At 41.6% G+C, this 14,900-nt stretch overlaps 1 protein-coding gene across 1 annotated transcript in view; it reads right to left on the reverse strand.

The window, feature by feature from the left end:
• LOC146009617 (uncharacterized) overlaps positions 1-14,900 on the reverse strand; it is a 77,864-nt gene that overhangs the window by 17,713 nt on the left and 45,251 nt on the right. Inside the window, exons 8-9 of the mRNA XM_083150065.1 lie at positions 8,638-8,767; positions 8,508-8,540 (exon numbers count right to left, since the gene is read on the reverse strand). Of these exons, the coding sequence (XP_083006191.1) occupies positions 8,508-8,540; positions 8,638-8,767 (163 nt within the window). The remainder of the gene's footprint in view (positions 1-8,507; positions 8,541-8,637; positions 8,768-14,900) is intronic.

The raw sequence follows: 14,900 nt of genomic DNA on the forward strand, positions 1-14,900 counted from the left end.
ATGTGTGTACGCACCTTATCCCTGAGATAGAACTTCAAATTTGCATATTGCTCTAAATTGAATCACATTTTATCTTACTATTTTATTATGTATTTGTATTAATAAATTGTATAATTATCTTTGAGAATCGTCTGGTCCAAATTATTGGTACAGCTAGCGCTGGCACATCCATATATATCTCAACCATTTGTTTTTAAGGGTCTGACAACCCTGTACCAGCAGCTGCTGATTAGCCCACTCCACAATACAGTATATCTGTTTTTTCAAAGTCTCATTTACATTCACTATGGGGGGTTATACAGATCTAATTGCAGGGCTATGCAATCTAGCAGAGAAGAGATCAGGTCTGAATAACCCCATAAATCCTAAATTATCTTACAACACCATTAATTCCAATGTAATTATGTTAGTTGGCAGTCTCTCATTTGGTATCATACATAAGATATTTTCAGCTTTAATATGACATATATCTTCCAACCTGTCATCCATTAGGTATAAGAATGGCTAATTGAAAAAGGCTAGCTTGACAATAGGATGACAACATATGGTTGACACGGTCGTCGTACTTTACCATCCACGTGGTCTCCAAATGGGAATGGTAAATTGAGCAAGGGAGCCATGGGAGATGACACTCTAATTGCGGGTCTACATGCTCAATTGTCAAGACTGACATATTGCCAGCCTACACCACATTGCATCACACACTGTATCTATCTTTACTGAAGATTTTCAGAACTGTAAATCTGTTTCAAAATTCAATTGAATTTCACTGCACTGTTCTATTGACTCTAAGCATGTTTATGATAAAACTGTAAATTGGGCCTGATTCAGACCTGCTTGCTGGGTTGCGAGCACGTAAACGCCGCCCCTGAAGGGTGCCACACGGGGCCCAAAAACCCACGCCTCATGGATATCCAGTTGCGGCAGCGACCAGTCATGGATATCCAGTTGCGGCAGCGACCAGTGATTTAACTTGTGGGGCCCCCCACAAAATCATTGACCCTGGGCCCCCACCAGCCTTGATACGGCTCTGCTCATCCCTACAGCAACTTCTCAGCCACATATTAATATCCTTAAGTTCCAACCAAGCATCTGGGAGACAGGAAAATGTTATGTATTCATGGTAATATCAACAAATGATCTTTTATTTAATTATATTCCCTTCTCTACACTTTCATCTTTACTGGAACATTCCTCAAGTATCTAGTGCAATACTACTGCTAAACTCCAATCCCCAATATTACCTCATTTACATATTGCTGTGTGAAATCAGGACTAAAATTCCACTCTTTCCTTTACTCTAACTGTGACCCAAATACCTAATGTAACTGATGTTGCATTCTCCACTTCCTTTGTATAGTTGCTTCACCCTCATCTAATTGTTAACCATCTAAACACATTTCCGAATCCTGCGTTGACATGCTTCCACCCCTGCCAGAAAAAGTCTGCTTTGTGTAGTTAGTAGAATTCAGTGTAGTTACTGCTTCATTTATAACCTGAATCTAGTCTTATTGATGAGCAATTCACTTTCCCTTGAGCAATTCACTTTCCCTTGAGCAATTCACTTTCCCCTGTGCTCCAGGTACAGCAGCTCTTTTTCCCAAGGTTGCTTTGTTGGATTAATAACTCCAGCTAAAAGCTGGAATTGTGAATATTAATTAGGCAATGATGGAAACCCCAGTTACATTGAACATTAAATGCACTGTGTCAGCATTTACATCTTGAATAAATATGGCCCCAACTAACATACACATATTGTTTTGCTTATTTAATTTAGAAATAATTTATATATACTTAATATATAACTACAGCATAACAATATTTTATTATTTTTTACTAAAAAAGGCATTTGTCCTGTGTATACGCAATGCTATATAATACTTGCCCACTTTTGAAAACTAGTATCAGGGAGATTATATATTATTATTAATATTCTTTTTATTATTAATAATTTTATTTATAAGGCGACACAAGTGGTTCGCAGCGCTGCACATAGGGAACATATTAGAACAATACAGGGTTCACAGAACTAAACAGAACAGTAACTGAAGAACTAAAACAGGTAACAATTATAAGCACAACTCTTAGTACACAATACAGCTAAGATGTACTGAAGCAGAGGAGTTGACGACAGACTACCAGTGGCAGGTTGTCATTGGTAGAGATAAATGAACACAAGTGAGAAGAGATGCAGTTATAGATGGTGGGAAATACAAGAATTGGGCTGTGAGAATAGAAGGAAAGAGGACCTTGCTCCAAGGAGCCTACAGTCAACCCAAAGTGCCTGACTAGCTCCACACATGGGCATGTCTAAAGGCCCCCATACATCAAGGCGAATTGGTCCGATTTTGGCCGATTGCGACCAATCGGCCCATTAAATCGGACCAAATTGCCTCTTCCTGACATGCCGTCGGATCCGATGCGCGGTCCCGTGCGCATCGGACCCAACCAGGTGGTCGGACCGGCAGGCCGGCCGACCACCCGTTCCTCCAGGCGGCGAGGCGGGCGGGAAGCAGGGACGCATGCGATCCATCACAACGGATTGCATGTGTCCCTACGGCCCGGAAGGTCCCGGCGGATCGCACTCTGTCGGGTGTCCGTACACTGCTGCGAGACGTTGCAGGCAGTGTATGGGCACCTTAAGCTTAAATGCTTGTTGCTAAATATTTCCATATTGCATTAGTAACAATATAGTTTGGGAAGTTTTGAAATTATTAATACTAACATTGCTGTATGTAATACTGGATTTCTTGTTTTGATATTTGCTTTGATATTTCTTTTCTTCTCACTCAGCACAATATACTAATAAATGTGATGCCTAATTCATTCCAATAGCAATTTGACCTTGTTCAAAAAACAAATTTTGAAACTTTTTTTTCCTATTTGTGTGTTTAATTAAAGATTACTAATAAAAACATCCCACAACTCATACAGACTAGCAGCAGCACACTGAAAGAAGAAGACATATATCACATGGGTTGGGCAGGATGTATTTTCTACTGCCAGAGAGCCCAAGGTTTTGCTGAGAGTCTATAGCAAAAGCTGAAGATTCTGGACAGAAACCAGCAAAGTGACTGTATCAAATCACTGTTCTTGCCCAGAAATTGTTTAGTGGAACCCTGATTGTTGTTTAGAATCCAAAGAATCTGTAAATTTGAATAATGATGCCAGACAGGAGGAGAAAAGAGCTTCAAACACAACTCTCCCACAGGATCCAGGAGGGTAAGTCGATATGTGCTACAGGCTTCAGTGCCCGTTTGATACATCACTGTCCATCCAAATTAACAATGTAACAGTTACAAAGATCATGCTACAAACCTCCAAACTTGTAGCTATGGCGAGGAGGGACAAAGGCGTGTGCCCGATATTAGGGGGCGTGGCTTGCCACGTGATGGGGTGTGGCATATAATAGCATTGGCCATCAAGGCCACACCCCCATTTTTACATTGAGAGGGCATGGCCCAGAGGCTCCGTAAGCCTCTAGCCATGCCCCTCTGGCTATGTCTATTACCGCTGGGCAGCAACTGACAGGGGGGACTCCCAACTGCCCAAATCAACCCTATATTATTTACAGGCTATCTATTTAGTTCTCCATCATTTATCATTCACCAATCCTATGTCAACAGGTAGCAGGTCCCACAGAGTTCTCTCCTATTATTTAAGGCCCAAATCTGACACTAGCAAGGGGGTAAGTTCATCCCAAATTGAAGTTTGTGGCCCCTCCTTAAAGAAAAAATGGAAAACAAATATGGTGTGTGAATGTGTGTGTCAGCATTCACCAGTGATTCCCATCTCACAGTACAGTAGCAGCAGGTGCACCATCCCTTTCTGCAGGACAGGTTGATCGGGTGGCGAATTACCTCCTGACAGTCGGAATTCTGACAGTCAGTAGACCGACATCGGTATCCCAACTTACAGGGGCTATTCTCCCTAGGTACTGCACTGCACTGTACCTCTGTTGGGATTCCCACGTCGGTCTAATGCTTGACAGAATCCCGACTGTTGGACCCTCCATACCGCACCCTGCTGAGCGGTTCCAGACAGGAGTCACACTGTCCACTATTGCCGGTGTTTGGATGGCTGCTAGTATAAAGCCAAATAATTACAGTATGCAGCAACAGCTCTGTGCAACAGAGCTCCATTGAAAAAGCAACGGTCACTCTTGGGTCTCGCTGTGAACCACACAATTGCTGCTGTACATAGAAATGTCCTTCAGGGTTTGGAATCCAGAAACAGGTGCCTCCATTGACCCTGGAAAGTACGCCTCTGGACACTAGTGACTGTTTTAAAAACAAACGTTAGTTCCACTCAAGTGAAAACATAGACTGAAGTTGCCCTTTGACCCATATACAATTGTGTAGTAATGTCACATGACCATCCTCTACCTTGAGCCCCAAAGTCTGCTTTTTGCTGCCATTTTTCAATAGGTTATGGAGGTTCTGTAATATAGAACAAATTTGCAGTAACTGAAATATACAATATGTAAACTAATGGGTTTGTCTTTTATTGTCTATTTCAAGCAGATCTTAAGTGTTCAAGTGTAGAAATAATAATAATAATAATAATAATAATAATAATAATAATAATAATAATAACATTTATTCAAGTGAGTCTAGATAAATGCAGAAATATAGCATACAAGGTCCATGGTAAGACAGAACTAAAAATATCCTCTATGTAATCAGGTCATCTAACTCTCATGGATAAATAATGTATTTTATCCACTGAGTGTGACATGATCCCTTCCTTCTGCCTCGTCTCTCAGGATTTGCACAAGATTAGGCCTAAATTCATGGGGGAAAGATCTTGAATGGTTGCATTTCAATTCATTCTAACAGACCTGTGCACCCTGTGTAACTAAAGGGGCAGAATGTAATATTGGAGCTATAAAATCAGTTCAGCTTTAAAATGTATTAAATTCTAATTAAAAATGTCAGTGATGCTGAAAAATGTCTCCTCATTTATACAATTTTTACTGCTGAGATCAAGTAATGTATGGATGCGTAGAAAATTCATGCAAGTAAAGATTTGAGATCATTTAAGCATTCTCAATGGCTACACAGAGTGAAAGCAGCGGCTTTCTAAGCTGGATTTTCATGAAAATGTAGCCAGTAGGAACTACAGTAGTGATATTACGGGGTATTGCACAGAGGCAGACATTGTATGGGCTGACCAATGCACACAGAAATCTAGACTTTCAGCGTACAATGGACCATTGGTTACATTCTCATCAAAAAAATGTTTCAAACTGCAAAGTGGCTGTCTCTACTGTGTGTTGGAAAGGATCACATCACAGTGGGTGATGTGACAGACGAATGTCCCTCCCATTGGCACTGTTGATCATTTTATGGGAATACTTTCATAAGTTTTTACTTTTTCTTTTATATTCAATGTTTTTCCTTTTTTTGGGGGGAGGGGGGGGGGGTATGCTTGCAATATTAGCTACCTCAAGTATAAGCAGACCTCCAGGTAAAATCCATCACTGTAGTGAATCCAGATGCAGACTGCACTGGCTTCACTGTGACTGGTAGTGACTTCCTTATGGAAGTCTGACCTGCGAGTCGTCCAATGCAGTCCAATTTGGAGGTGTTCCCTTCATCCGGGATGCCTCTATGTGCTGCTGACAGTCTACTGCATGTGCAGTAACTACGTTGGTACTGCTAATGCGCTGGTCCCATTGCCAGTCGTCTTCATTGTACAAGCACCGGGACCGTGATTTCATTTCTATGGGCTGTTGCCAAAGCACAATTGTAAATCCAGTGGTGCAGCACTCCTTTAACAACTGAAAAATGTATTAGCGTTAAAAGCAACGTTTCAATGCCTACCAGGCTGATGAACATGCCCTAGTGCCGCATCTTCTGTCCGGTACAGTGCCTTGCTATGCTTCGCACACTATTTTATTTTCCCACCACGCCCTAGTGGATGGTAGGGCATGAAATACCGCCTGTCGGCACGTCAGCTCAAAAAAAGTTAAAAACCCCCAGGTCGACCTAATGACCCTGTCAACCTCATGACCCATATCGACCTAATGACCCCGTTGACCTAAGCCGATTCAACCTAATGACCCTGACAACCTAAAGTCTTGTCGCCCTTACTGCATGTCAACCTAATGTCATGTCGACCTAAACTAATGTCGACCTAGTGGTGTCGACCTAATGCTTGTCGATGTACTTGGTGGTGACCCAATGACCGTATTTTTATATAAATATATATATATATATATATATATACAGTGGCAGAACTCTGGGAGGCAATGGAGTCATCTGCCGCCGGGCTCCTGCTCCCAAGGGGGCACCTCTCCTACCCTGCTAAATCAGTTAATTGAAAACCGTCAATATGGCCTTTGTAGCCGAGTTCTGAAATATGTGTTCTCTCTCTCTCTAAATATATATAGCTACACATATATATAGAACACATATATTTCATATATTATTTAAGGTTGTGTGTGTGGAGGAGGAGGGGGGGGGGGGGGCACCAATATATATCTTGCCTCCGGGCAACCGGGACAAACTTATGCCACTGTATATATATATATATGTGTGTGTGTGTGTGTGTATATGTGTGTATGTGTGTATATATATATATATATAAGACCGAAAAACCCAACCGCGCCTCACGGAGAGAAGGCAGCACCTCTGAGGGGCCCCCTGTTAGACAGGACCCGAAGGTTTAGAGATGGAGAAAAAGGAGTATCAGAGTGCGCCAATTCATTTGCATACACAACAAATTTGTTGAACAAACAGTATAGTAATCCAGAAAAGAGTCATAAAAAGTTTATTCAGGAATCTTCCAAATGATGATACAGGCCCAACGCGTTTCGTCAAAAGCTTGACTTCATCAGGGGCATTGGAAGTAGAGCAGTACAAAGTGATTTCACACTATAAATTTTCCATTGTTTGAAAAAAAAAACAATCAGCAGAAATGTTCATGCGAAACAGTACTGGAAATGGTTTACGCACTAAAGATCAGCGACAGTGGTAGAGCACGGTATAATAGTAATCCAATGGTATCCACAGTTAATCACAGTTTAGGGGGAAAGGTAAGTAACCCCAATAAATAATTAGAGCAGTGCAGACCGGAAGTGAACTCCTGCATTTGGATCTCAGGAGTTCACTTCCGGTCTGCACTGCTCTAATTATTTATTGGGGTTACTTACCTTTCCCCCTAAACTGTGATTAACTGTGGATACCATTGGATTACTATTATACCGTGCTCTACCACTGTCGCTGATCTTTAGTGCGTAAACCATTTCCAGTACTGTTTCGCATGAACATTTCTGCTGATTGTTTTTTTTTTCAAACAATGGAAAATTTATAGTGTGAAATCACTTTGTACTGCTCTACTTCCAATGCCCCTGATGAAGTCAAGCTTTTGACGAAACGCGTTGGGCCTGTATCATCATTTGGAAGATTCCTGAATAAACTTTTTATGACTCTTTTCTGGATTACTATACTGTTTGTTCAACAAATTTGTTGTGTATGCAAATGAATTGGCGCACTCTGATACTCCTTTTTCTCCATATATATATATATATATATATATATATATATATTTATAGCTTGGAGAAGGTGGTCCGGCACTCCGCTCTGTTCAGTGTGTGCTCTGGTGCCAGTAGCCAGATAGGGATAGTAGCTGGGTGGGTTTGCTGCAGCACAAACGGAGGCGAGTCAGCTTTGCAAAAAAAGACGTTTTTTACTGAGTGACAACACAAATCTCTGTGCCGACGTTTCGGGGTCCCGTGTGCCCCGTTTTCAAGGAAAGACGAAAACGGGGCACACGGGACCCCGAAACGTCGGCACAGAGATTTGTGTTGTCACTCAGTAAAAAACGTCTTTTTTTGCAAAGCTGACTCGCCTCTGTTTGTGCTGCAGCAAACTCACCCAGCTACTATATATATATATATATATATATATATATATATATATATATATATATATATATATATATATTACCAGCAATAAATAAATTGTATGCTGTGAAAAAGAGTCCAAAATTACATTATAATGGTTTTATATTGTGAAAGAACGGTGTTCGCAGTTTGAATGAAAAGAAAAATAGTGACGCCATTTTTATTATTTATACATGTAATGTAGCTGTGTTTAAAATCATTTCAAAACCATAATTTGAATGCAAATGAAAAACGTCAATTGTAAACATGAATAATGAGCCTGATACTTTAACAGCGACTACAACCTTCAAATATTCAAAATTCAAATTCAAATTTATTGACTACTGAACTGCATAAATGTTCATGTCTATCAGTGAAATCTGATTGCACAAACTGAGAGTCATTTTATTAGCAAAGGGACCTAGTAATTGTGGCATAATTTATACATACATACATACAACTATTTTGATATTTGTAAAGGGGAGGTGGTGGTGTTGTCATATTTATGCATATTTATAGAATAAATATAACACACTGCTAGTATAATTGTCCAGGCATTTTATAAACATAACAAGATGATTTTGCATGGATAATTGCTAAGCTGTCCATATTTACATACCATCTACCTCCGCGTTCAGGCCTTTGATGGAAGCTGGAAGAGAAATGAATACAAAGAGAGTTTTAAATCAATGCACTTTGTTCTTTGAGATTTTATGAATGTGATTGAATAATGTTTTTTATCTGCTTACCACCAGGAACCGCTTCAAATTCTGTCAACTCCTGAGAAAATTTTGCCAAATCAGGCTCCTGTAATATGATCTGCTCCACAAGGGCATGCAAGAAGGTGAACCGTTTCTCCTTACTCACAAGCTGGGACATCTACCGGCAGAAAACAGAGGTAATTGACAGGATGAGCAATCAATCCACAAGTAATGCAAGTATTAAAGAAGATTGTGTCCATCAGTTATTGCACAACATGACAGATAAAAACACTCTGCTAAGACAGATATATATCCCCTGAGCATCTCCTTTCACTCTGCATTTTAAAAGAGATGTGGATGTTTCAGAACTTAGTATTCACACATTAAAATAATACTGAAATGTATATTGCAATTGAATGAAACTTGACTGTTGTTGCATAGCTATGCAGTTTTAATTCCATGCTTTACCATTCATACTAGGGGGGAAGCTAGGCTTTTTGTCACCCAGGGGCAATGGCTTAGCATGATGTTCCCCATAAATAGCAGTTACCAGTGATTTGCTGAAATACAGACATTAACATTGGAAAGACTGAAATATGGACCTAATTCTGGACCTAATTCTGGTCCATACATAGCGGCTGCTTGTTCGCATGGGGACCAATGTTATACTTATGCGCAGCCACATTTCTGCACATGTGCATACGCCTGGTGCATGCGGCCACAGCGAATAGACTGTTCGCCGGGTGCACGCACCGAAGACTGTGGGTGGGGGAGCGGTGGCGGATAGTCGCACCCATGGGAATTGCCAGCGTTTCATGGGGGTTCCCATGAAAACGCTGGCCGTTCCCATTGAAATCGTCCAGTGACCTGGGCGCCGGGGGTGGGCAGCTGACATCACCAGATGTCAGCTGCCCACACACTTCCTTCCGAATGTCCACGCAGATCTAAGGGTACCTTAGAGTAACCTTAGATGTACGTGGGCCTTCGACATCAGTCGATGGTCGGCGACCATCAAATGATGTGGGCGTTCCCCCACAGCCTGCAAATGGATGTTTATGTTAAACATCAATTCTCAGCCCCTGCATATGAATGTGGCGTGCGAATGGGGGGGTGGGGCGTGCATATTGGCATTCGTAGGGCAGTTCTGGTGGACTCGCAAGGCTGCAAATTTGCAACCTTGTAAATCAACCAAAATAACCCCCTATGTGTATGATACGGGCAAAACTAATGTTTTGCGCCATTAAGGTGCAATCCCCTGCTGCATTTATTCTGTGGTTCTGGAGTGACTTCTTGTTTAAATGGAGCATTCAAGCTCCACTGTCTCAATATTCATATGGAAATACAGGGGCTGATTCAGACCTGTTTTTTCATTAAATATGTGCATATTTAATTTGCGGCTCATTAGGTATGCACATATTGAATGAGTCGCTAATATGCGCATATTTAATGAATGGCTCCGCTATTTTCCCGCCGATGAAATGACAATCTCCTAATGGACCTTCCTCTGCGTCCTCCTCCTGAGCACTGACGCGCTGCCCGGATCCCCAGTGCCCCTGCTGTCTGGGCTCCAGCCTCCTCCTGCATGCTGCTTTCAGCAATCAGTCTGGGACCTGCCGACTAGGAGACCTTGAATGCCCGCTGCCTACCCTGCCTACCATGCTGCCCCCGCTGCAAGGTACCAGCTGCAAGGTACCAGGGGAGGGGGGAGCAAGCTACCAGGGCAGGGGGGTACCAGGGCAGGGGGGGTACCAGGGCAGGGGGGGAAGCGAGGGTACCAGCTGGCAGGTACGGGGGGCAGGACAGGTACCAGGGGACACGAGGGGTTTAAACGGTATTACTGCAATGTGGATGGTACTTAAACGGTATTTAAAATGGTAATCTACTGCAATGTGAAAGCTAATACCGTTTTAAATACCATTTAAAAATACCGGTTCTTTAAACGGCTTGGCAGTGGGAAAGCAGCATTAGAGATCTATGCAAAATAATGGAGCTAACAATAAGGTATAAAAAAGCTACAGGAGGTAGTGACATGATTCACTGAGAGGGACTAAACAAAGAACGCCCGCCATCTAATGTGATGAAAAGGATGACCAAATAAGTGTAGGTTTAATTTGGGATACCAAAACACTAAAACAAAACAAGTCACAGATGATAATCTTATTCTCAACAGACCTAGTATTAGTGTAAGAAAATGCCACAACAACCCCCTGATAAGTTTCCAAATGGGACAAAACCTCTGAGACCTCCTTAAAAAACTATTGGCGACATTGGATCTGTTTTTGACAAATGTAGGAGCTGATTGGCTGGTACTCTACCTCTCTCCAAGGCTTAGTAAATAGACCCCTATAGCATCAGGTATTACTAAATCATACATTTTGGGATTTTTGCCCATTTGGTAACCCCTATTATTGGCAAAGCCAAATACTTTAAACCTTCCTTATTCCTGGATAAGTCATGCTCCCCTTCCACAAATCTTTGTTACTTGATACTCTTTATTTATGTAACTGGGATATACCTTTGACATGCAAATAAATGTTTATGAATACTAGCATCAATGGAGTAAAACCAGATCTGTTCCTGCCATCCATGGTAACCGCAGGCCCAATTTTTTATTTTTTCCTTTTTAAAAGGACTGCTGCTTCTGCTTCACAGAGCTAATATGTTGCCACACAGCAGCCCTTAGCAGAGATCATTTCTTACCTAATTGTGTCTCACTGTTCATGTTGTTCAACTTCATACACAAAAAAATCAATGAGAAATCCATAGATGACAATTAACTGAATAGTTATCTACCATCGATGGTTTTGTAGCACCATGATGAGAACCTTTGATGAAAGGCAATCTCTAGCAACAGCACTCTGTCTCTGCAAGGTTACCACTGGTAGAAATAAAGAATATCTGGTCCTCATTGGATTGTGTGGTGAGGGGAATGTATTCTCTAGGTCAGTGGTTCCCAAACTGTGTGCCGTGGCTCCCTGGGGTGCCTCGGGACACTTGCAGGGGTGCCCTGGGTTGGTGGTCCAGGACCAACTCAAATTCTTAATGGTTCGTTATTTATGAGTAAAACCAGTGCTGGTGGCTGACCATCATAAAATGTGTACAAACAGAAGCAAATCCTGCCCTTTAACACATAACTGACCCTAAGAATCGCATATAAATCCAATCTAAGTAAAAAAAAATTGGCGTAGGGGTGCCGTGAAAAAAATTCTGATACTCTAGGGTGCCGTGATTCAAAATAGATTGGGAACCCCTGCTCTAGGTAAAGAACAAGAACAAGAAAAGAGAAGGATGTCCTGTGTTGGTGCACCAAAAAAGAGAATAAAATATAACCTTTATTGTTTTCTTTTAAGAACTGCGAGATAAAAAATACATATAATAACAAACAAGGGTAGGGTAACACACTTTAAAACTAAGGTGGCAGGCAGATGTTTGTAACGAGATATGGTATATGTGCTGATTCCACTTAGAACAGTGTGCTCTTGGTCTGTACAGAATGGAGTGGACCAACAGACCAGGTGTGAGCATTAAGAGTGGGTAATGAACCTCTTTTAGTAGATGCTCAAATTGCCGCAAGTTCACTTGTGCCAGTTAGAGTTTAGCACGTTTGTGAGATCATTTGTGACAATCAGAAGGGATTGGCATACACTTAATAATCGCACAGTGTATGGGTGAAAATCACTCTAACTCCCGTGGGAGAATCCCTTTCTGAGTCACTATCTCTAGTGATATATGCCCAGTGTGGAAGCACTCTACCAGTTAAAAACGTGAGCTCCTATCGTCTGCAGTGTCTGCCTGGTATAGGAGTCTGTTTGGTAGGAAAGAAGTGCCTACTGGGTATTTTTCACTGTGCTAGTCCAAAGGAGTCGCCTCCAAGTGGACCATAGCTGGCTGCAGTGAACGCCCTTAGAAGGGCTATTGCGGCATGGCACTGTTCAACAGGTAATCAAAATGCATCAATAAGAAAAATAACAAACAGCTACAAACATCTGCCCGTGCACCACTAGCCGCACGTGCTTCGCAGATTTTAGCTTCCTCAGGGCCCTTCTATCCTACCAAACAGACTCCTATACCAGGCAGACACTGCAGCCGATAGGAGCTCACGTTTTTAACTGGTAGAGTGCTTCCACATTGGGCACATATCACTAGAGATAGTGACTCAGAAAGGGATTCTCCCACGGGAGATAGAGTGATTTTCACCCATACACTGTGCGATTATTAAGTGTATGCCAATCCCTTCTGATTGTCACAAATGATCTCACAAACGTGCTAAACTCTAACTGGCACAAGTGAACTTGCGGCAATTTGAGCATCTACTAAAAGAGGTTCAATACCCGCTCTTACTGCTCACACCTGGTCTGTTGGTCCACTCCATTCTGTACAGACCAAGAGCACACTGTTCTAAGTGGAATCAGCACATATACCATGTCTCATTACAAACATCTGCCTGCCACCTTAGTTTTAAAGTGTGTTACCCTACCCTTGTTTGTTATTATATGTATTTTTTATCTCGCAGTTCTTAAAAGAAAACAGTAAAGGTTATATTTTATTCTCTTTTTTGGTGCACCGACACAGGACATCCTTCTCTTTTCTTGTTCTTGTTAACTTTCATGTCCGAGGTAGCACACCCCCACATATGTAATCATTATTCCAATATACTATAACCCAGGGGGTCCACCCATCATACCAATGTGTCTTGTGCGACCTACCACTCCCCTTTGTATCCCTTCTAGGTAAAGAACCAAATTTCATTCATATGAATATATTCTTAATGTATTTTTATTATTTATTTGGTTTTTGCATGCCTAAAACATTCCATATGTATTGGTGGCCGATATATACCATCGTTCAAATATAGCCTGTTTACACAGGACCTTATTCTCTGTCACTTTTACATATGCCCACCACATCTTCTCAGAGCCTCAGACAAACATTGGTCACACTATAGAACCGCTGACCAACCCTATGGCAGCTCAGAATTTCCGTTGCAAATTATATCGCTGAGTCCATCCAGTGATGCGGTGTCCAAAGACACAGTTACATGCTGCAATATCCCCCCAAATGGTTGTTACATGTCTGCATTTTATTTGGCACTCCCCCGTTATCTCCCCAAAATGGTCACTGTCTGTCAATCACTCTGTATCCTATCCTCACTACGACCAGCATTGCATGACCTTGGTGGGACATGCACAGAGCGACTGAGATGAACATGCAGTAGAAAAAACATTGCCCATTTGCGAAGATATCATAATTGTGTCCACTTCTGCATCTTGCCCATTATCAAATTTCCCAGGACACTCCCAGAATTTAGCAATGAGTCCTGTAGGAAGTCCACAGGTCAGGAATCATTTTATTGGGTGCGGCATGACGCTCCAACAGGGGGGATCCCAACAGTTAGTATCCCAAAGTTGGAATCCCATCTGCCAGTGTTCCGACAGGGGGGATCCCGACTCCCAGGGGCTATTCTCACTTGTGGGGGTCCATTACCCCTATAGAGGGAGAATAGAACCCGTGGGGCTTCTTTGGGGGTTTATCTGCACAAGTTACATCTACCCCACCTGCAGTGCACATGGTTTTGTCCATTTCAGAAGGAATTTGGCAGAAGTGAACCAGAATAACGTAAGAGTTTAACCCCTTACCGCCGCAGCCTGTTTTTGCCTTCCTGACAGAGCCCTTTTTTTCAAATCTGAATCTAAATCTCTATGCACATGTTACATTTCCCCACCATGCAGGCATTTGGTGATGAGCAGGGTATATGTGTGTATAACAATTAGATATCTTCACCTAAGTGGTTGTATTGCTATATACAGCTATTTTGATCTACTATATACTTCTATGTACTCTCACTCTCCTGATTTTTCTGGGCTGATTGAGTAAGAAGCAAAGTCTGTAATAATGTCTGAACCTTTATATGGAAAATCAAAATGAGGGATATTGCTTCCTGCTGGTTTAAATCTTGTAGCAAAGATAATTTATGCTTAATTACCTTTAAAAAATGGAGATCTTCATCTGCACAATGTGTGTCATGCACACAGTAGCTATCTTTCTTTTATTCCTGTTAGATAAGGATGTGAGGGTAGCAATTGTATATCACTCTATGCTTCAAAGTAAGCAATGAGTTAAAAGTATTGTTTCCATAATACTTTATTTATGTCAGTTCTTGTGAATGGCTTAATTAATTCAATCTCTCTGTATAAAGCAGCAAGCTACAAGCACACACATACATAACTGCTTGTGATTTTTCCAAAACAATAGAAAGTGATTTTCATTTGAAACATTTCTTTTTAGATTTGAAAGGATAATTACAGGTAGAT

The sequence above is a fragment of the Crinia signifera genome, chromosome 6, assembly GCF_055691185.1.
Source record: "Crinia signifera chromosome 6, ASM5569118v1, whole genome shotgun sequence".
Classification (NCBI taxonomy): Eukaryota; Metazoa; Chordata; class Amphibia; order Anura; family Myobatrachidae; genus Crinia; species Crinia signifera.